The sequence below is a fragment of the Bombus fervidus genome, chromosome 3 (genome assembly GCF_041682495.2).
Source record: "Bombus fervidus isolate BK054 chromosome 3, iyBomFerv1, whole genome shotgun sequence".
Taxonomy (NCBI): Eukaryota; Metazoa; Arthropoda; class Insecta; order Hymenoptera; family Apidae; genus Bombus; species Bombus fervidus.
The window spans coordinates 14,211,650-14,232,205 of record NC_091519.1 but is presented as its reverse complement, the minus strand read 5'-3'; the positions used below and the strand labels follow the sequence as shown (position 1 = coordinate 14,232,205).

Below are 20,556 nucleotides of genomic sequence, written 5' to 3'. Positions count from 1 at the left end.
ATTTATCTTCTTATTAACTACAAAGAAAATTAATGAAGTTCATTTAAAAGCGTTGTATATGCGAGTTATTTCAGAATTTTACTTAATGAAAGTATTCCGATAAGTGGAGTTGTAGTATACTACGTATTTTGCATTTACTACGAAGCATACATATTTACTACACGTAATTGCGTATGTACAATGCACTTTAACACTGTATGGTGACAGTAAACGACAGGTTGCTTTCTTGACGTCACACGGTGTAGTAGAGGGGAGATTGCTCTCTTCACAGCACGCTCGTCCGTGCATCACAGCTGTCAATGGTATGGTTCTTTATAAAAGAATGTTTTCGTGTATCATAATCGAAAAGTAATGTAACACCTGTGAAATCTCCCTTTAAGTACTCGTTAACAATATTTGAATAAAAATCTAGAACAAAAATATTAACTAACCAACCGTTGACATTTCATATATTACTTTTTAACCTAAAAAGTATATTGGAAAACAGTGCACAGTCACTGTAATATAATCTGATTCCAGATGCTAACAAAGTTAGAGTAAAATTTTGTATGATTGTTTTATAATATATGTACATCGTATTATTCTAAAAATGGCTGATACATTAAAATATCTTAGGTGAGTAAAAATTGTATGATATGTATCTTTCTTTGTATATGTTCTTTTTTTAACCAATGTTCTTTCCTTCAAGTCTGTATTGGACTGTAACCTTTGCCTGTTATGCTTCAAATTTAAATTATGAATTAAAAATTTAATATCTAGTTAAAAATATGTTTTTGTTTTATATCTTGATCGATATATTTGTTATCTATGCTGTATGATAGTAAATAACTTTAGTAATAAAAAATTACCTCCTATGTATTTTAGAATCTACTTTGTCACATGGAATGTGGCAACTAAATACCCAGAGGAGGATTTGCATGAACTTCTTGATGTGAATCGGATTGACGAGTCAAAAACATTACCAGATTTATACATTGTTGGGTGTGTATAATTTACACAAATTTATTTATGTCGTCTATAAAATGATTAAATTCATAAATTACGTTAGATTACAAGAAGTTAAAGCTCAGCCACAAAATATGGTGATGGACATATTCTTTGACGATCCATGGACTAAATCTTTTAGGTATATATATAAACGTGGGAAATATTACAGTAACAAATTTAATTGTATATATAAATTAACAGTTACATTTCTGAAAGCTAACAATTATTATGTTAAAAATGGTATTTAAGAATTTTATTGTATACAATTCTTGCAGAGATATATTAAAGAAATATGATTACGTAAAAATACGTACACAACGTTTACAGGGTCTTGTTTTAAATATCTTTTGCTTAAGAAAACATATTACACATTTAAGATTAATAGAAGCTCAATATACAAGGACAGGATGTGGAGGCATGTGGGTAAGAAGAAATTATAATTATATAAACTCATTCCTTAATTTTTTTTAGTGAAAAAATACATTATTTAAAGGGAAATAAAGGTGCAGTGAGTATAAGATTAAATATGTATGGAATTAACATGTGTATAGTAAATACACACTTGACACCACATGATCATCTATTAACAGACAGAATTATGGATTATAATACAATACTCACAAGTCATAGCTTTAGTAGTCCAGATACTTCAAAAATATTATTTCATGAGTCAGTAATTTTCTTTAAATTAATTCAATTTAATCCATAAATACAAAATAAATTATCCATATCACTTTTCTGTACAGTTATGTGTTTTGGATTGGTGACTTAAATTTTCGATTACATGGAGAGGATTTAACTGCCACAGAAATAGACATACTAGTTAGGAAAAATGAATTAAAATCCTTATTAACCAGAGATCAATTGAAGATGGTAATGGAGAAGGGTGAAGCTTTTTCTGAATTGAATGAGAATCCTATTACATTTCCTCCTACTTATAAATATGAATTTGCATCTCAAGAATTTGATCTCAAGTAAGATAAGACTATGATACTCGCATTTTCTAATTGTATTTTTTTTTAACTAAGAATTTTATTTTTAGGCGTCGACCATCATGGACTGATAGAATTTTGTACAGAGTAAATGCAGATATTTATGATGATGTTAAATTGAATGCTATTCAGCGTAATTATAAAAGTCATTCCAATTATGTACAATCAGACCATAAGCCTGTCACAGGAGAATTTGATATTGTCGTAAGATTTTTTTGTACAATATAAAGATCAGTGAAAATTAATAATAAATAACAGAAAATGTCATTTTATTATAAAACTTTGCATTATGTTTATAGATCAGACCGAATGTAGAAGACCATGGTGTAGAGTTCCAACCTGTGTCATCATGGTTTATAGATGAAGAAAATTCAGTATCATATAGATTATTAGGAGACGCGAGACCAGCTAGTGGCGATTGGGTGGGTCTTTTTCACAATGAATTTTCCAGTCTAGACGAATATATCGTTTATGAATATGTAGGTCGAGGTGAGCTAGATATCATTTTATTATATTTCTTTAAATATATTAATTAATTTTCATTTTGCATACGTATATTATAGTTATTTCGGTAAATCAATAATAAAGACTTATGATAGGTAAATCGTCTCCAGTTCCTCTCGAACCTCACTCGATCACCGAGCGAATTTACTTTAGCGATACTGCCCTTCGAGCACCAGGAATGTATCGTTTGGTGTATGTTGCTCAACGAGGGAATCTTGTTGGAATTTTAGGCATTAGTCCACCGTTTCCAGGACATCACAGACCTGCTTGATAAATTGGTTCGTGTAATATAGTCAGAATAGGCAGAGTGATAGTCGCTTAATGTTTAATGAATATGAAGATGCTGCACCTTATGTGTGTGCTTAGTTAACAAATTTATATACACAAATATTGGATAATTTTATTAAGTGGTTGAGAATTATTTTATTTGACTGTAACTCTTTGGGGTCCAGTATTTTTTTATTTTCTTGTTAGAATGAATAATTGTTTATAAAGACTAAAATACTATTTTGCATATACACTTATGCAACATATATATCATGAAAATGATAAACATATTGAATATTTTTTATGCTTTAAACTAGTACTTTATAGGATAATTCCACCAAATAAGGACGAGCTGTACTTATTTCATGATTGAAGATGGAAATAATTGTGGCGAAACAAAGTTGAATGGTTGAAACGGTATTATTTTTCTGCAATGTGTTATTTGATTTTATGAACATTGTAGATGCAATATGCACTTAGAAGACCGAATATTTCATAAGATATCTGATAGTTTACATTATATATCGATTTTATTATAGCGAACATTCAAAGAACATGACAAGAGATTAATATATTTTGTCCATAAATTTTTGACATATTATGTTACTGTAATTGATAGAAAATTATGTCACAGAGAGCTAATGTCATTATACCATATAAATTTTTGTCTACAAAAATTTTATTTTATTTATATCTTAAAGATAATACTTGCTTAACTTTTGGACTCAATATGAGTTTGAGTAACGAACAAATAATTGTTATACCAACAAGGACCACAAAGAGTTTAGACACATTAGAATTTTCAGCTATATGCATTGTCGTATTTATGAATTTAAACATGTATAAGAGATTTCTGGGAATTCGGGACAAAGAGACAAAACAAGAAGAGATTAATAAATATTGTATTATTCAGTAAATAATACGTATTTTGTAAATTAGTTCTTTCTAAGCAATTTGAGGATAGATAATTTTATAAAAAAGCTATATTTTTATAATGAATTCATAAAAATTAGTCTTTATTTTATGGAATAATGTTTTCGTACATAAAATGCCCTATAAAATGTTGATATTTGCTGGATAATACAATAGCGATAAATGGGAATAAATATATGTAGGTGGAAAATGATACTCTCGAAACAATACATAATGTAATTTATACAACACTCAATTTTCTGGCTAATTTTGAAAAGTTACTTTCGGTACCTGGTTTTGCTGTTGGGTTATTACCCAAAAGCATTAGTGCTTAATTGTCTTACGCTTCAGAGGATATAGCGAGTGTGTCAGGGTTATTTTTGCACACTTTATATTCGAACAAGCACTCCTAGATAATTACAAATTTTTATTAGTTTAGTAGAAAACCTTTTGGTTCGATTGGCGAAATGTGTGTAATAATGGTTTGGTTGTACAAACCTATATTATTTTATTTTTGTATAGCACGACAGAAACGCAAAAACATGGCAAATAAATGTATAATGTAGTATCGGGAAGGATACAAATAAAAAATATTTTTTACTCATGCTAAGCAGTTTTTGAAATACCATTTATTGTTTTTTGTTGAAACTAACATATGTATATATTTAAAAATGGATACAATGTTTATTATGAGAATGAATTTAATTTCACATAAATAATTTAAAAGTTTTACAATAAATAATACATTCCACTTCTAATGCTAATACTACAAAATACAAAACGTATAACGTCGTCGTTTGTATTCTTTAATTTATTTATTACTAGTGTAAGTAAATAATTCTTAGTAGTTCTAACATATAAAAATTATTATTAACACATACTTTGAGGAATACAGTAATGAATACTAATTGAATTGTTTCAGACATGAATTTGTTTTTATTAAAATAATTTAATTATACCGTATTTTCATGAAATTTTATGTAAATAATAAATAGATAAATAATAAATGAAACTTAATGTTGCAGGATGCGCTTGCAAATATTATATATTTAGAAATTATTAGAAATGCTTTTAATGTTAACTATACAAGATTCAGAAGAATGTACATATATATGTATATTAGATCTAAGATCATAATGTAACCTATTCTGTTATTCTCTGTTGCGTAATCAATGTACAGATATACAGATACCATAATTTGCATACACAGTTGTAAAACGAGTTGGAGGTATTTTTACATAATCAAGACAAGTTTCTGCGAAGCATGCTATTATTATGCGACTAACAATCACAAATGCGACTTTAAACACAAGAATCAAGTGATCTATTATTAAATTCATAAAATTCATTTCACATTTAGAAAACTATGAATTTTTTAAGTCTTTTTTTCTTAGAGTATAAAAATATTCACAGGGAATATGAAGCATCGCAAAATAATTACAATATGACAGGAAATCAGAAATGAATGGAAGAACGAAAAATGATTCGAAAATGAAATATAAACAGATACATGTACATAAACCATGAAGCTTTCATTAGTATGGAATTGTCCTCGCGATCAACACGTGATAATCAAACTAATTAAAATAAATCGTATTATAGAAAAATCACACTCGATACATAATTGATGATATGCAAAATAAATATTGACTTCATATATGGTGTTGATGAGATGCATATGTATATGTTATATCGATATTACGCGTATAATAAATAATTCGATAAATCTTACATAAAATAAATTTGTCAGAATTATCAAACTTTTCTTGTTTGATCAATTCGACGATTTATAAATAATTCATAGAAAAATTGTACGTCTAATCAAGGAACTTTCAAGCATGTTTCGGCAATTGATTTATAGTTATCTCATAATCCACGACGAATTCGAGGAAAGGTCGAAAAATAAGTTATGTGCACGGAATGATCATTTATCTAGGCAGTGAATCACCGTTCATTGTTGGAAGCAGATACAGTTCCATGCTTCCAGCTTCCAGTTCTGGTACTTGATTAATACCACGAAGTTGTTGTATTCTGTGCCACACAAAGTCTCTCGGTGGCCTTCGCAGAACAAATAAAGCGAAGATAAGAACACCTTGGAGAGCATTTATAAGATCGAAGGAGGACCAGTCGAATGAATCTCCGTTGACAAACCAAAATATTACTTCCACCGTCCAATTAAGACCCATCAAAACGAAGATAATCATGCAAACGAACGTGGTTCTCATGAGTCGCCGAAGATACTTTCGATCAAGTCGATCGGATTCCTGATTTCTCGCGAGACGCCTTAAGTCGAGGTCCCTTTGATATTTAGTTAATTTGACGAAGATTAGAACGAAAAGAATCACATTCCCAACAAGAAGCAATCCAATTGGTATGTAAAAGTATGGTATTGCTTCATCTTCCGCTGTAAATTAGAAAATAATAATAAGTTTTATCGAATTAAAATCGATATGTTTGTTTTAATTCGTAGTTTTATTATCTACTTGAAATTAATGATTTTACGGAGTAATGATGTAGAAGTGAATCAAGATTGACATGAGTGATATTTCATGAAACCTTTTCTTTTTGATTGATATTTTTTTAGACAAGAGGCTGACTTCTCTGATCTTATACAAAAGAGTATTAAGGCAGTTCGAGGTTAATTGAAACACATGGACGTTGAATCGGAATTCAAATCAAATTGTTGTAAATTAAAATTGCAGATGATGTTGTTGTTTCATAAAATTGTCAAGTGGTGTTTTAAACAATGGTCGTTTGTAGACCAATATTTATTATACTAATATCTCTTTCCAGTTGTTACCGTCGTTTTGAATGATTTAAATTGGTACGTCTTGTGTTAAATAGGTTACCAATGATTTATGTCTCGTTCCTCGAAAGTATGTGAATAAAAATAACAGTGACAACTAGTCTTTCTTAGAGCGTTAAAATTAAGTGAAAACAGGGAGCACGAGGTTATTAATGTTAAATATATGTGATGTGTTTTTGATAGTTAAACTGTACACGCGTGTGCGCGGTATGCAGTGAAATTCGAGTCCAACTCCACTTACATTTGAAGGAACAACTTTTCTTGGAATTTGGTTTCACGTAAGTCGCCGGTATCATCGGACTGAGATCCATAATCATTGACACGAGGATAAGTATCACCGAGGGACCCCAGCACCATAACGAGTACCAAAAGAACAACATTCTGGGTTTCATCCTTCTGTATGTTCCACGATCCACATAGACACGCACCAATGACCACATTTCTATGCAAATCGCATTTAGCCAGAAGAAGCACGCGACGAAGGAGAACTGGATGACGAATGCTGGAAAAGCCAATTGCTTTTTAATTGTTCATTTAAAATTTAAAAACCAGCACTGGTTTTTCTTCCAAAAGAATTACATGTTACATCAGATCATTTTATGGTATCCCGTAAATCGCGCTATCTATGGTAACGCACGTATAGAGTACAGTAGGACTCGATTTATCTTTAACCTATTAGGAAATGAACAGCTCTGATGATTTAGTAGTTCAGGAGAAAATAATAAGAGCTTGTAAAATAATTATAATAAGGGGTAATTAGATAAACGTATTCAGTCGAAAAAAGCTCGTTAAATCGAATGGCAAAAGTATCCGCACATACGTTTATTTTTCAATGAAACGTTTTTTTATCAGGTTTTACATTATTACATTCTAGGTTACATTTAAATGCTGTAATAAATTCAGTGTTGTGCAAATAAGTTTTGAATGTACTGCACTTTGATCCGATAAACGGAGTTCTACTGTACTGTGTTTGGACAAGAATAACATTGTTTCTAATGTTTTTATCAGATTGAATATTTCATCTTACCTATACTGGTACAAGCTTGATCCGACAACTCCACATTCCATAACTGTGTAATTGCTAACATCGTAAAAGCCAGCGCTAAGGATCCACAATAACGGCACAATGCCCTTCCAAAAATATCTCGCAAGTTTGGTGTGATGGAATACGCTGCGATGGTAAGAATTAAGAATGGCACCGATATTAAAAGGCCGCAGGCATAGATTGTAATTCGGGAGTCTGCGGTGATTATTACGCGACCTGAAACAATTTTTTTTTAGCGTTCGTTATATAAGTTGGTACGTGGAATGACTCTTTTAAAAGTATATTTCTGGCACTTTTAAGTTATTTTTAATTTTAATTTCATTTATATAATTCTTTCTAATTTATAATTAATTTTAAAAGTATTTCTGCTTACTTTCGGAAAAACATACAAACGTCTGAAGTCCTAAATCTGGCACGATTTCTGCACAGTAGTTGATTCCAGGTTGCAGCATTCTTGGATCGTGATTGGGTGCATATATAGAACCGTTCGTTAATAAATAATTGTTATCTCTGTTATCGTAGTTTGGATTTAAAATATACCTAAAAAAATATACATATATAATTTGGATAAATATAAAATTATCTCGCTTTCCTTTTAGATATTTTAATACTTTTATTCATATAATTGTACTCTTTTCTTTAACTGAAATTACCTATATACATATATATATATATATAATTCTTTTTGCATAAATCGTAAATGATCGCAAGTGTTCAATCGTGTAATGATCATGATGAGATAATTAACATAATGATGCGCCTTGAGTTAAAGAGTGGGTGAAAAGGTCACGTTAAGTCGGCAGTAGACCTTTCAATGTTTTTATAACTTGAAGATTCTTGGGAAGCATATTGCAAAGATGACATGTTTCCCTAACAAACTCGAAACTGTGTATAATCTATAAATTGTACACAACTGTATGATTAGAAGTGTTATGAACAGCTTGTGTAAACGTACTTGAGATAATTTGAAAGTCAGTCTGATCGTTTGCATTGGAATCAAAAACGAAGAAGATTTCATCTTATCTCTTACGTGATACATAAGAGATAAAATGAAATCGTTTCTTATTGTGTTTGTACGGAGGAAAAAATGTACATATATATGATCTTTTTTATTTTATTTTTCTGCTTCGTTAAATTCTTTTATCAGGGATTGAAATAAACACTTATCTTTCGTTTTTAAAAGGATTCTATTTGCACTTGTGTGTTTCGTTTCAGAAAATATCTGCTCCTATGGAATTTCTATGGGAATAAATGTTATACTTAGGAACTTCTTTAGAAAGTGTTCTCATGGAACAGATATTCTAGAATTTATATAATATATTTGTATAATGTTTATATAATAAAAGTTCCATGAAAACTAATTATTTTAGAACACTATTAAAAAAGCTTCCTTAATATAAATAAAAGTACGAAAATTTTAGGTATTAATCTTATTTAACAATATAATATCGTACTTTTGTAGAATAACGCTTTCTATTTTCAAAAACTTTTCTTTCTTTGTTCTCATCGAAACTTACGATGCAAGAACTCCTTCAAAATATGTTTCACGGTCTATGTTTTAAATAGAACCTATTTAAAAGTTTCATAACTCTTTCGATCTCTGCTTTTTATCAATGTTATATCAAAAGTGTCAATAAAATTAAATCGTTATTCCTACCACTTGGAAACTTAAGTATACTCACTTTTTGTATTTGCAAGGGTCTCCGATGATCGCAACGAACGAACTTCGAACTTCACCGGGAGTTTCATAACCAAATGCATTAAAACCATAAAAAATGGGAGAGAAATTTTCAGCCATGGAGGAATCCAGATAACAAACCGAGCCTTGAGTACCATTTTTTACGAGAACTTCACCCAGTGGACAACATTTTCCAACCACAGATAAGTTTTTGTACTCTTCAGGTATTATCGTCATATTTTCCTGTAATATGAGATCAAAGGATATTCTTATGCATATCTAAAAAATGTACGCGTTAAAATATTATCCGAATGATCAAAAATTTTATCTTATCGAATCAAAAGGCTTTATATCTATGTTTCTTATACATTCTTACCGAAACACTAGAATTATATAATTTCGCGTAACAGAGAAGCATGAGTTAAAATTAATTAACAACTTTTGTATGATAAAACGCTATTAAAGTTACGATTGATAATCGAATAAGAAGGAAGATCAGTGTAAATGTTAATCGTATTTAATCTGTGTAAATCTTAAGGAAAACTCATACGGCAAACTTACCATTGACAAAATATGCTAATTATTATTCATGAATTTATATTTACATTTATTCTTTTTATTGCGACTTTACGATAGGATTACAATTTTACGCCTCCAATATTTCAAAGATAGATGGACATAGATAGGGCGAAAAGTCTAAAAATAACTAAATGAACACACAGCTATCTATATTTATCGTATACATATCTATTTGCTGTGCTCCACAAAAATGGTTTGGTAATGTATAATTAGACCTACTGAAATTTTATGTTTATGCAAATTTCGTATAAATACTACGAGCACCGTTCCAATTCCTATCAAGATATTATTGGCCGTTATCAAGCCTATTTAGCCTTTATAGAGTACAAAAATTCGACCTTTTATAATTTCAAATTCTTTGATATCGAGGTCTGATTAAATTTGCTTTATTGAATTAAATTATTATTACTGTATATATATTAATATCTATATTTTTTAAATTATAAAAGATTTGGTTAAACGATCTGTATATATATATTATATATATATTAATATCTATATTTTTTAAATTATAAAATATTTGATTAAACGATTTGTCACTGGATTATCATATCTAAATAACATTTTTATTAATGTGCCTATACGTACCAAAGGAATGGGATATATGATCGGTTTGATCGATTGATGAATCGTTTCGTTGTCCATATTGGCACTGCAAATCGCCAGTTCAGAGAAAAGAATTTGAAACAAAAAGAAGAACAGCACTAGAGACTTGTTCAAAGTCCCAGGCATGTTGTTTCTTTGGATTCTGTTTATATGTCCTGCGAAAACTGCCATAAAGACTTTTATAACGTTCTTTAAATATATTTGTCTGTGATACAGATTTCTTGGCTTCCTGCGTTCTTTTTTTTTTTTTTTCTCTTAACGTTACTTCGTTACACAAATCTTTTCCAAAATGTAATTTTTTGTCAATCCCGTTAATGAAAATGCCTTCGTAAAACAACGGGAACTTCACCAGCCGTAAAAAAACAACAAAATTTAAGCGTTCGACTCATCGATGACATTTTGTCTCTTTGATATATTCCTTTTAACTTGACTACGTCGTTCACTACGATTTACGCTTCTCGTACGAAGAATATTTTACCAAACGTTTGGGTGTTTCTAAAACTTTTCCGAACGTGTTTGGTGTTCCATATAATTCATGTGGTCAGTATGCACCTTTCAGGCTGAATTTCGTTCTCAAGGTTTTCCTTGAAATATCCAAACCGGAAGAATGTTCGATGCTTGTTGGTAGAGATTTGACGTAATAAAGATATACCTTCAGACTTCCGTACTCTATCAGTTTACAGCTTCTCCTTCGCTGATTATTTTCTTGCTATCGATTAAAGACTGAGCAATGTGGAAGATAATAGCGCTTGCTTCGTTCGAGTATCAACTTCGATAACAGAATACGTTTTCTAGGTATATGTCTACTATCTCTTCCAACAGTTAATACAGCGAAGAAAAATCTTTCTCCGATCGGTACGTTTCGTTAAAAACTATTTGCCTTTTGTACATACGACGTTCCACGGATTTGGCCAATCAAATTCCGAGTCTTTCAAACGAGACCTAGAACATACAATAGGAATTACTTAATCGTTCGGTATTTCGTAACCATTGTGTGATCTTCAAAATGCATTTATCTTCACGCAATGACTCGATGTAACGATTTTTATTCTCAAGGCAACTTGTGGTTGGATTTTCCGCCGTTCTAAGCGATTATTTGCCGAGAATCCAATCGACTAAACGATTAACCAAATGATAAAAACTCGAGGATCGGTGTTAAAGCTCGTAAAAAATGTTAAATATCATCCTAAGAGGATTTAATAAACTTATGGTCATTGACCTATAATTCTCGTTATTTCGACGACAAAAGTAGGTGAAAAAGTGAGCCGGACCTTCACGACAATGAGTCGAATATTGTTTCACGTGTTTTCATTCAAGAAACGTCTGATGTATTCATTGACACGGGACCAAGAGAGCACATTAATTTTAGAAATCTAGTAAGAAACACGAACCGGTATTGGTACATCTGACTAGATGTGTCGGCTGGCACATACCTGTTCCTTGATCTCAAGATATACCGCTTAAAATTGATCACCGCGCGGAAAAAATTTATGTAGATGCTATCTTGATATTATACGACTTAAGTCACTGTTAAAATTATTATTACACGTTCAAATAAAAATTATGTCGCAGTTGTCACAGTTACCTAAGCAAAATTTATTCGATGGCACAACTTCACAAACCAGAAAATATCACCGGCTCGATCACGAAAATTAATGCTTTCGACTGATTTGTGGCTCGACGATTATAATTGTATAATCGTTTTTGTTCAAAGCTGCAGGAAACACTGGATCACGTAACGGAGAATCGAATCCTGTCGAAATTCACGTGGTTACCCATCGATGTCTGGGAGCATACTGGCCGTATTCCTCGAGGCACAAGGCCTTTATTTATCAGTGCACGATTACTCGTACGGTTGCATACATCATCAAAGATTCAGTAGACAGATGTAATTATTGCGTATTCGTCGAACTCTGTTCGACAATTTTATGAGAATAATCAAATTAGGAAATCTTTACAGAATATCTTCTCTTTTATCGTTCGACCATTATTCTTTTTTCATCTGTTTCACCCTTTATGTCATTTATATTTCATCATGCAAGAACGTTCATCAAAAGGAGGAAATTTTTATTTTTTGGAAGTACGTAGATGATTTTTATATGTTCTAGTAGAAATAAAATTACTTTGCATTGAAAATGAACTTATATCCGATAGAATGTAATTCCGATAGAATAGATAGTGTGTCATCACTTTTGGAGCAGATGGTTGTTGATAGAACTCTTTTACTATACGAGTGAGATAATACAATAGATAAAAAATGATTAAATTTCATATTACACTTTGTGACATATTTTTGGATCAATGTTAATTTGATCTATTTGATATGAATTTTAGTTGATATTTTTATATACGACATCGTCGTATCACAATATTATCAGCTATTATAATACTTTTTATTGTGTTCTTTAATTACGTATAATGTAACGAACAGGAAATTCCAGATGATAATCAGGAAAATCAACTGGAATCGATAAGTTAGTATCTCTATTACAGAGTTAAAAAGTCCATTTTCTAAAACAAACATACTATCCGAATCTCAAAGAGGAAAGTAAACCCGCGTGCAGATATGAATAAAATTTATATAAAAATCGTGCTTTCCTCGGATCTTTAGATTCTCGAAAACCTGTACCCACAGTAATAAAATTCTACGATAAAAGTAGATTTATATAACGTAGTAAAATTTGATCTAGAATCTGTTCTCGAGCGGTAATACTCGAGTAAAGATCGGACGATAGATCAAAATGAAAACATCGAGGCAACATCGAACATTTTCTTCCTTTGTTCATCGTTGGCCGACATTTCGTAGAAAGTAAGAAAGTATGCGGTCGCGCTTTGTAGACTATTCGCGAAATCCAGTGAATTCGCGATATTCGTCAACCTTCCTGTCTACGTTCATTAAAAATACCTTCGGACGATATCAGAAATGTGACGTAATATCAAGGAAATTTTTCTATTATCGCCGATGAGATGACGTAGGCGTGTGAGTTATAATCGCAAATATAGTAGCTCGTCACGAAGGAACTCCAATTTTGAACTTTGTTACAAATATCATTCTGCGAAATGCAAGTTTTACCAGTAGCTTCTGCGAATTCCTCGTACTTTCGATGAGCCAGTCAACAATGTACGTACTTACGTTATCCTTTCATACACACGATATTTGCAGCTTGCAGAACCGAGGGATGCAGCTCTGTGAATCCGATTGAAATTTGCAGTTTCGCTTAAGCAGCAACGGACCAAAATACATTTGTCTTCCAACAATTTTGATGATTTTTTTATGCATTTTATTGGTATCATTCGTAGGAATATTTATTTGAATTACAATGTTTTATCTTTATCACGCGGATGAACTTGTGTTGAAAGGTGATCGATTCTTTTTTCTTATGTACTTCGTGTAAGTTCAACATTTCGTTTATTTTCTTTATATTTTAATCTCCTGTAACATTAATTAAAATTTTAATATGAAGATCTTACGTTGGCCAGGTAATACGATCACGGTGTAATTTTCGAAGTTTGCAGTACGGTACAGACATTAATCACCAGCGATATATTTAGAGAGAAACCATGATCGGTTAGAGCTGACTAGAAGTTTAAAAATTCACAAGTTCTTCTTATTGACTTTAATGGAGTTTCTCATTGAACTTTCTATTAGCCAATTGAAATGAGTGGTCTTTATTTATATATATCAAAGGGACTAGCGTAAAATGAAGTTTTATAAGAAATATTCTTGTTATCAATTTCTGTCGGACACATCATATAAATTTACTGCATAATATAAATTTACTATAATTTATAAATATATGAATATCATTACAATGTATATGTGATATAAGTATATACTATCTTACAGTAGACAATGTATATAAACAAGGGAAAAAAGAAAATGATTTTAGACGATAAAAAATTGCACATTTTAACTTTATTTTAAGGCACTTAAAAAAAAAAAAATACACGAAACAAATTTAATTTTACAAATCGAATTTACACGTGTAAGTATATACGTAGAAACGCGATGAAAATATAATTGAATAAGTAAAAAAGAAGGAATGACATATAACGTTAAACACGTATGATCTAAGAACGTGAACATTGAATGATTCTTGACTTTTATAGTTATCGTTCGACCGTCGTAGACGATGAATTGTCGAGCATTGTAATTAAATTCCTAAGTACATGTAATTCGTTGACTTCACGTACGTATTTCCCTGAAAACCATTTCTGACGTCAACGCGAGTGTTCAGGAGAAAGTAGTATATATATCGTTGTAATGTTAAAACGGATTTTACGCGGAGAATAGTCGCAAAAACGTTTTTATGGAAAAATGTTTTTATGGAATTGTAAATGAGAAAGAAAAAGCATCGACGAACATCATATTTACGAATTCTGTCGAAAAAAAAAAAAATATATATATATATAAGACGGCAACAAAATTGTAAATAAATGATAGTTTCGACATAAACACGTGCATCAAAAAATACTTGCAAATCTAAAAGATATTAGTCACGAATTTATCTTTGCCTTTTTATTATCTGCGCGATAATATTGATTCACGGTATAAATAGTGAAAATGTTTTTTACAAAGTTCTGAGAAGTATTGGATATCTATATGTTTGTATGTTTAATCTTGTAAAAGATAGAGCGGTTGAAAATCAAATTTCCGCGCGCCTACGTTCCCGCCAATTCCGTAGCGTTTCGATAATCGACTGGTAGTTGTACCGGTGCTTTAGGAGGTTAAACTTCTGTGAAGTCGAATGAAATTCAAATTTAGCAATTGACGCAATGGACGTTTGAATCAGTGAGCAGTATACCAGTTTATGTTGTTAGGATCAATGGGATCAGACGTAAGAATGGAGTGAGTCGGATCAGAAAAAATCCAATGACGTCTTGGAATGTGTAGGCGTGCTGAACCTGGGAGAGGGTTTTACCAGACCACCTGTAGCGATGACGAAATATTCGTCGAATACAAGATATACGTAAGAATTTCTTCTTGTTCTTATATTAATAGTTGTGTATTATAATTAAACTGCGAATTTTTATGCAAATTCATATTTTTGAATATATAATTCATATTTTTGAAGATATAATTAGAGAAGCAGAATCTCTGTAGAAAATTGTTTTACCTACAAAGTACATATTATAGAAGGTATTATATTTTGGACATTTATATATTTTTTCAATTTATATGCATTCTGTGCAGTTTTGCATTTTAAAATTTTCTATAAATAAATAAAAATTCGCAATCTAATTATAATATAAATATGATAATTAAGATGTATCGTTTATTTCATTTTTACAATAGGCTTTGATGATATAATCATTTGTGAATATTTGTATAACAAATTAAAATTGTTGGATAATAATGACTATGGTTAAAGAGACAAAATAATTTACTTAAATTTTTCGAAAATTAAAGAAAATAACATCATGATTATCATATTAACTGTAAAAGATAGATCATAACCTGTGAAAAAGATGTAGGAAAAGTACACAAATTTTTTTGATAATTTTCAAGGTATTTTAATAATGTCATTTACACAGTAGGTAGCATTCGTTGTACCAAGACTATTGTACATATCAAAAAAATAAATACGTAGTTGACATTCCAAATAATTATTGTTAAAATGTTCCATATATGCATTGTTCCACAGATACAGAAACAATACTAATAAATTTGACTACGATGTATGTAGGTGTCGCGTTATTTCGTATCTGCTTTTCAGTAAGTTCATAAATATTTGAATGATATATATGTTAAATATTTTGCGTCGCTCAAGAACGAATACCTAATCACTCTATTATTTTTAGTTGAACGATCGAAAAGAATTATATTTTTAAACTTTGTTCAAAATAATAATAGCCGATAACGAATCACTATGCTCTCTAGTAAGAAATATCGTAAATCTCGGACTTCATTCAGCCGATAACACAGATTTCTATCTATGAAACTAGCCTTATTGTAGCAAAAACTACACACAAGCATTAATCTTAAATCTTTCGTACTTATTTCTTTATATTTTGTGCAGATTATGTTATCTATCTTTAAACAAATGATACTTGTTATAAAGTATAAAGGAGTCTATATATTTCAATATTTTGAAACTTTATAATATTTAAAAATTAATTGCGATATTAGTTACTAAAAAGTAAACATGCACATGTAATATTTGTTCATTGGTAGAAAAGTTTGATTTATATATATATATAATTATATTTATCATCAGACTAAATTGTTTTCTACATTGAAACAAATTAAATCATTCATGAAATTATGCATCCTAATTTTTTAACAAAACTCCGTTAAACTTTATACATAAAAAAATCAAGGAAAAGACTTAATCATTGCCGTCTCAAGTATTATATTCACTGATCAAAACCCACTTCCTTGACATTTCGTTAAATGAACACTCCCTCGGATTACTTGGCCGGAAGCCATTCATGTGATGCAGTTGTTACCAACAGTAATTATGCTCGAGGGTAGACACATTGATTTTTTCTTTTTTCGAACAAAAATACAGACTGTTCGCGAACGTTTACAAATATTTTCAAACAAACGATCTACCAGAAAAATGATATTCGTTACAGAGTATTTAAACGTCGATCGAGTATTTTAACGTATATAACAGATGTACATATTTTACTGATCAATCGATTTAACCATCGTCGAGTAGAAAGGGTCGATTAGGAAATCGACCGAAGGCGCGTTTTTCCCCAACCAAAGTTAATCGAGGCCGCATTCTTCCGCTTTATCTGCCGATGTACGGAGTTCCTGCTAAGTCGCGGACAAAATTGTCGCGAGTCTCGCGTGCGTTCACGGTCAGTGACGTCTCCCTTCTATGTATGCTCCCTCGTCTCGTCCTGGACGAAGTCCATCACGTGACCTTGCTGGTATACCTCGTGTTTGCCTTAAGTTACGAACGAATACAAGGAAAAGCATCTTTATTCGGTAATAAACATAACAGTCCGTAGTTAAGAATATCTATCGTTCTCTAGTTCGACGACTTTGGTACGTAGACCAAGTCGAGATCGTGAATATCAACATGCTGAAATTGTAAATCGTCGGGTCATCATTCGTCGTGATGCAACACTGTCGAGTCAATAGTGCTTTCATTTGAAAGAATTTCTTTTATGATTACGTCCTTAGACACGCAGACCCCTCTTCGTAACATTGTTTGTCGATGGTTCTTCAACACAATGATACCTGGCATTGTGAAATTCGTTGTGTATCCTCTTTGAAATATAGAAATATAAAATACACGGAATATCGTGAACTAAACATTCATCAAAAATTCAGGAAAAAATGTTATATTCTAACATTTAGTTCGTTGTTGTAGATAGGAAACAATTTATTTTCAGTTTAGTAACTATATTACTTCTAAATGTTAATTCTAAATGAAATATTGTCTGAAACGATATAATTACCGCTATCGTAGTCATTGTTATTTTAACCTAACTGTAGAATTTCCTACGAACGTCGTTAGAACCACGATCGCATTTGAAATTACATTTTACTTCGACTTAAACATATACTCGATTTTATTTGTTCTTCTCTCATATAATTGATGTTCATCGAATCAGGTTGATATTATCAAAGCGTCCCCAAGCGTGTTTTATTCGGAATTGCTGAACCGAACTGCTCTGAAATGAAAAAAATCAACAAAGCAAGCACCTCGCCCGCGATGTTGGATTATTTTCAGTAGAATTGTCAGGAATATCATATAAAATAAAAATCATCGAAAACAATTGGCGTCAGCGGCGCGAAGGGAGCGTATGAAAGGATCGAAGCTTGCGAATGGAAGGGCGGAAGTGCAAACGGGGCTTAATGCAGCATCAGCATCCGACACGGTGTACTGCGCCGCGAATCTGTCTTTATCCCTCCATTGAGTCGCCTCCCTCCTTTTAATAAAAATATTTCTCTCTCTCTGTCCCACCGCTTCTCACTTGGTGCACGGTCCTCTCTCTTCCACTTTGACCTCTCTGGGCCTCTCTATCTCGCGAACGCTTCGGGGATATAGGGTGAGTACGATTTCGGCCCCCTTCGTGGAGCCACTTAACGAGGAGGTGCTCGTTTATCGAAAACTAGTTCCTCGTCGGGGACACGGGTAAATCTCTCGTTCAGAAAATACCAACGCTCTCCTTTTCCTCCTTTCTTTTTTTTTTTTTTTTTTTCGTTCTCTTTTCTTTCCTTTCCGTGTAACCATGTTGTACATCAAAAATATCCGAATATTGGACAAGTTCGAATCGTATGAAATTGACAATAAAATACGTATAAATCCGTTATATAGAGAATCGGAAAAAGAGTTCGTTCAACGTTCGAATTAGTCACGACCTTGCGCTAATTTGTCACTCGCAATTGGAGATGTTAGGAAAATCGTTGGAACACTTCGTTATCGGATATTGCGGATTTAAAACGACAGAAGAAAGGGTTGTTGATAACGCGCAGCTTAATCGACAGGATTTTTCTCTGTTTTAATGCCGGTAAAATCGTTGATACCATTGTAATCGAAGTTACCTTCGGTACACTCTGTATACCCGTATATACACACAGGTTATCCCATTCTCTTCCTCTGCGTCTGTCCTCGTTCGGCGTACCTTCGGTCTCTTTCCATGGTCGGTGCTCCGGTCGCGAGCTGGCTATCTCGGGGTGAGGGGTAAGAACGTTATAGTACCGGGCCTATACGTCTTGTCACCCCGTACTAGATTCATATCAGGATCGCCTCGCGTACTAATTTACTTTCATTACGATATTAGCTAATTTACGATATTAGCAAACTAACATTATCAAATATCGAACTATATGAAATCTAACTATTCGATTTGATTTGTTGTGTTGCGGCAATTTGATAAATTGGAAGGGAGAATACATAAAGCAATGGTTGAATATGGATAAGAAAAAAGTTATCGGAAATATACTGAGTTTTTCTATTAAATTATTATGGAAATATTCTGAAATGTTTTTATAGAATAAAATTATAAAGATACACGCGTGTGGCCTTCGATGACTCATACGAATAAAGAGATTTAATAATTCCGAACAAAGTTACAACACGTTATGAAATAAATGAGAATTAGCATTTTTAAGCAGCCGATTAATCTGGTATAAAAGTTGTCACATTGCTTTTGGCATAAAAGAACCGAGAAGATCGAATCTCGTGTTGAAAATGTGGAAACACACTTTACTTTATAAATAACTTGCGACGCGTTTATTCACTTACACACTTGCAAAGTATAAAATTAAAATGTCTATTTTGGTGCGGAAATTATTTAAAAAATTTGCATGTTAAATTTAACTCGATCAAATGGTCCCGAATTACTAAAATGATTCAATAGACGAACGATATAGCGCATCGACGATACCAAAGGAAAAAAAATAACAAATTGAAAGAAACTCATTACTGGCTTACATTATTATAGCACTATTTTTTATTTAATCGTACGGTATGATATAAAAACATGAGGACGTATTGTACTGAATTTCTCACCAACGACTTTATCCAAATCTAAAATTTCAATTAGTTTTCGGTGCACCAAAGTAACTGACATAGACAAAAATAGCCAACATTAGAGTTATAAGATCTATCGCATCGTTCAGAAGTAGCCAAACAAATTATTTTCACCGAATCTTCCAACGATCCGTATTTTCAAACTTCTCACATGGAAATCATAAGTTTCGACGATTTAAAGAGTAAAGGGCAAAGCAAGTAGAAATAATTGTTTTTAAGGAAGCAAACTAAAGTGGAGAAACGAAGAAAATAAGACAAGGGCATCACGGATAGATCCGGCCCTGGCTTGCGATTCCGTGGAGCGGGGGCGGCGGCGACGAAGTGGAAGGCAACGAGGAGGTACCGACAGTAGCTCCCAGACAGTGACTCCGCGCGTAACGACATGTAACCGGTGGATAAATCTTCTGAGTGTTATGTCATCGATGACAATTGTTCGTCAGCCACGATTTCATCGTCGACGATTCGTGCATGGTCAAGGATAAAGGTGTCGTTGCAGGAATGCGTGCAGAAACCCCGTGAAAAAAGCTGAAAGGAAGAGAACGCGCTTGTTGGAAACGGACCTTGAAGTCGCGAAGTCGGGACAGTGGAAAGGATTAAAGAATTTCGAGGAGAGAGATTTAGGGTGCGACAAGGCCGGCGCAACCACCGTGTAAGCAGCGACAGAGAGAAAGAGAGAGACGGGG

General features: G+C 32.2%; 3 protein-coding genes across 4 annotated transcripts in view; 2 read left to right on the top strand and 1 right to left on the bottom strand.

The window, feature by feature from the left end:
* The first annotated feature begins 226 nt into the window (after positions 1-226).
* On the top strand, positions 227-7,647 carry LOC139985412 (inositol polyphosphate 5-phosphatase K). Its single transcript, XM_071999821.1, has 11 exons — positions 227-615; positions 865-981; positions 1,049-1,126; positions 1,263-1,410; positions 1,481-1,656; positions 1,734-1,961; positions 2,030-2,183; positions 2,279-2,468; positions 2,579-6,033; positions 6,247-7,070; positions 7,477-7,647. Exons 1-9 carry the CDS (start codon positions 590-592, stop codon positions 2,752-2,754), a joined length of 1,293 nt encoding a protein of 430 aa, XP_071855922.1. The 5' UTR covers positions 227-589; the 3' UTR covers positions 2,755-6,033; positions 6,247-7,070; positions 7,477-7,647.
* On the bottom strand, positions 5,176-12,199 carry LOC139985410 (G-protein coupled receptor Mth2). 2 transcript variants are annotated; one of them, XM_071999817.1, is made up of 7 exons: positions 11,810-12,199; positions 10,359-11,318; positions 9,196-9,434; positions 7,887-8,053; positions 7,496-7,729; positions 6,710-6,970; positions 5,176-6,066 (listed from the first exon to the last, which is right to left on the bottom strand). In XM_071999817.1, the coding sequence occupies exons 2-7, from the start codon at positions 10,545-10,547 to the stop codon at positions 5,591-5,593; spliced, it is 1,566 nt and encodes a 521-aa protein (XP_071855918.1). In that variant the 5' UTR covers positions 10,548-11,318; positions 11,810-12,199; the 3' UTR covers positions 5,176-5,590. The 2 variants fall into 2 exon arrangements, with proteins under 2 accessions (XP_071855918.1, XP_071855919.1); XM_071999818.1 differs by lacking the exon at positions 11,810-12,199 and having other exon boundaries at positions 10,359-11,492.
* A 2,833-nt stretch (positions 12,200-15,032) lies between these two features.
* LOC139985742 (uncharacterized) overlaps positions 15,033-20,556 on the top strand; it is a 38,287-nt gene continuing 32,763 nt past the window's right edge. The window contains exons 1-2 of the mRNA XM_072000406.1: positions 15,033-15,346; positions 20,093-20,522. The gene's annotated coding sequence lies outside the window, so the exon portion shown is untranslated. The remainder of the gene's footprint in view (positions 15,347-20,092; positions 20,523-20,556) is intronic.

Bases quoted from the DNA above. Each gene is read 5' to 3' on its own strand.
- LOC139985412 (XM_071999821.1), top strand. From the start codon at position 590: ATGGCTGATACATTAAAATATCTTAG. The intron at 982-1,048 runs GTGTGTATAATT...AAATTACGTTAG, and splicing joins CCAGATTTATACATTGTTGG to ATTACAAGAAGTTAAAGCTC. The intron at 1,127-1,262 runs GTATATATATAA...CAATTCTTGCAG, and splicing joins CCATGGACTAAATCTTTTAG to AGATATATTAAAGAAATATG.
- LOC139985410 (XM_071999817.1), bottom strand. From the start codon at position 10,547: ATGGCAGTTTTCGCAGGACATATAAACAGAATCCAAAGAAACAACATG. The intron at 6,971-7,495 runs GTAAGATGAAAT...TGGCTTTTCCAG, and splicing joins TCAAGCTTGTACCAGTATAG to CATTCGTCATCCAGTTCTCC. The intron at 6,067-6,709 runs GTAAGTGGAGTT...TCTAATTTACAG, and splicing joins GAAAAGTTGTTCCTTCAAAT to CGGAAGATGAAGCAATACCA.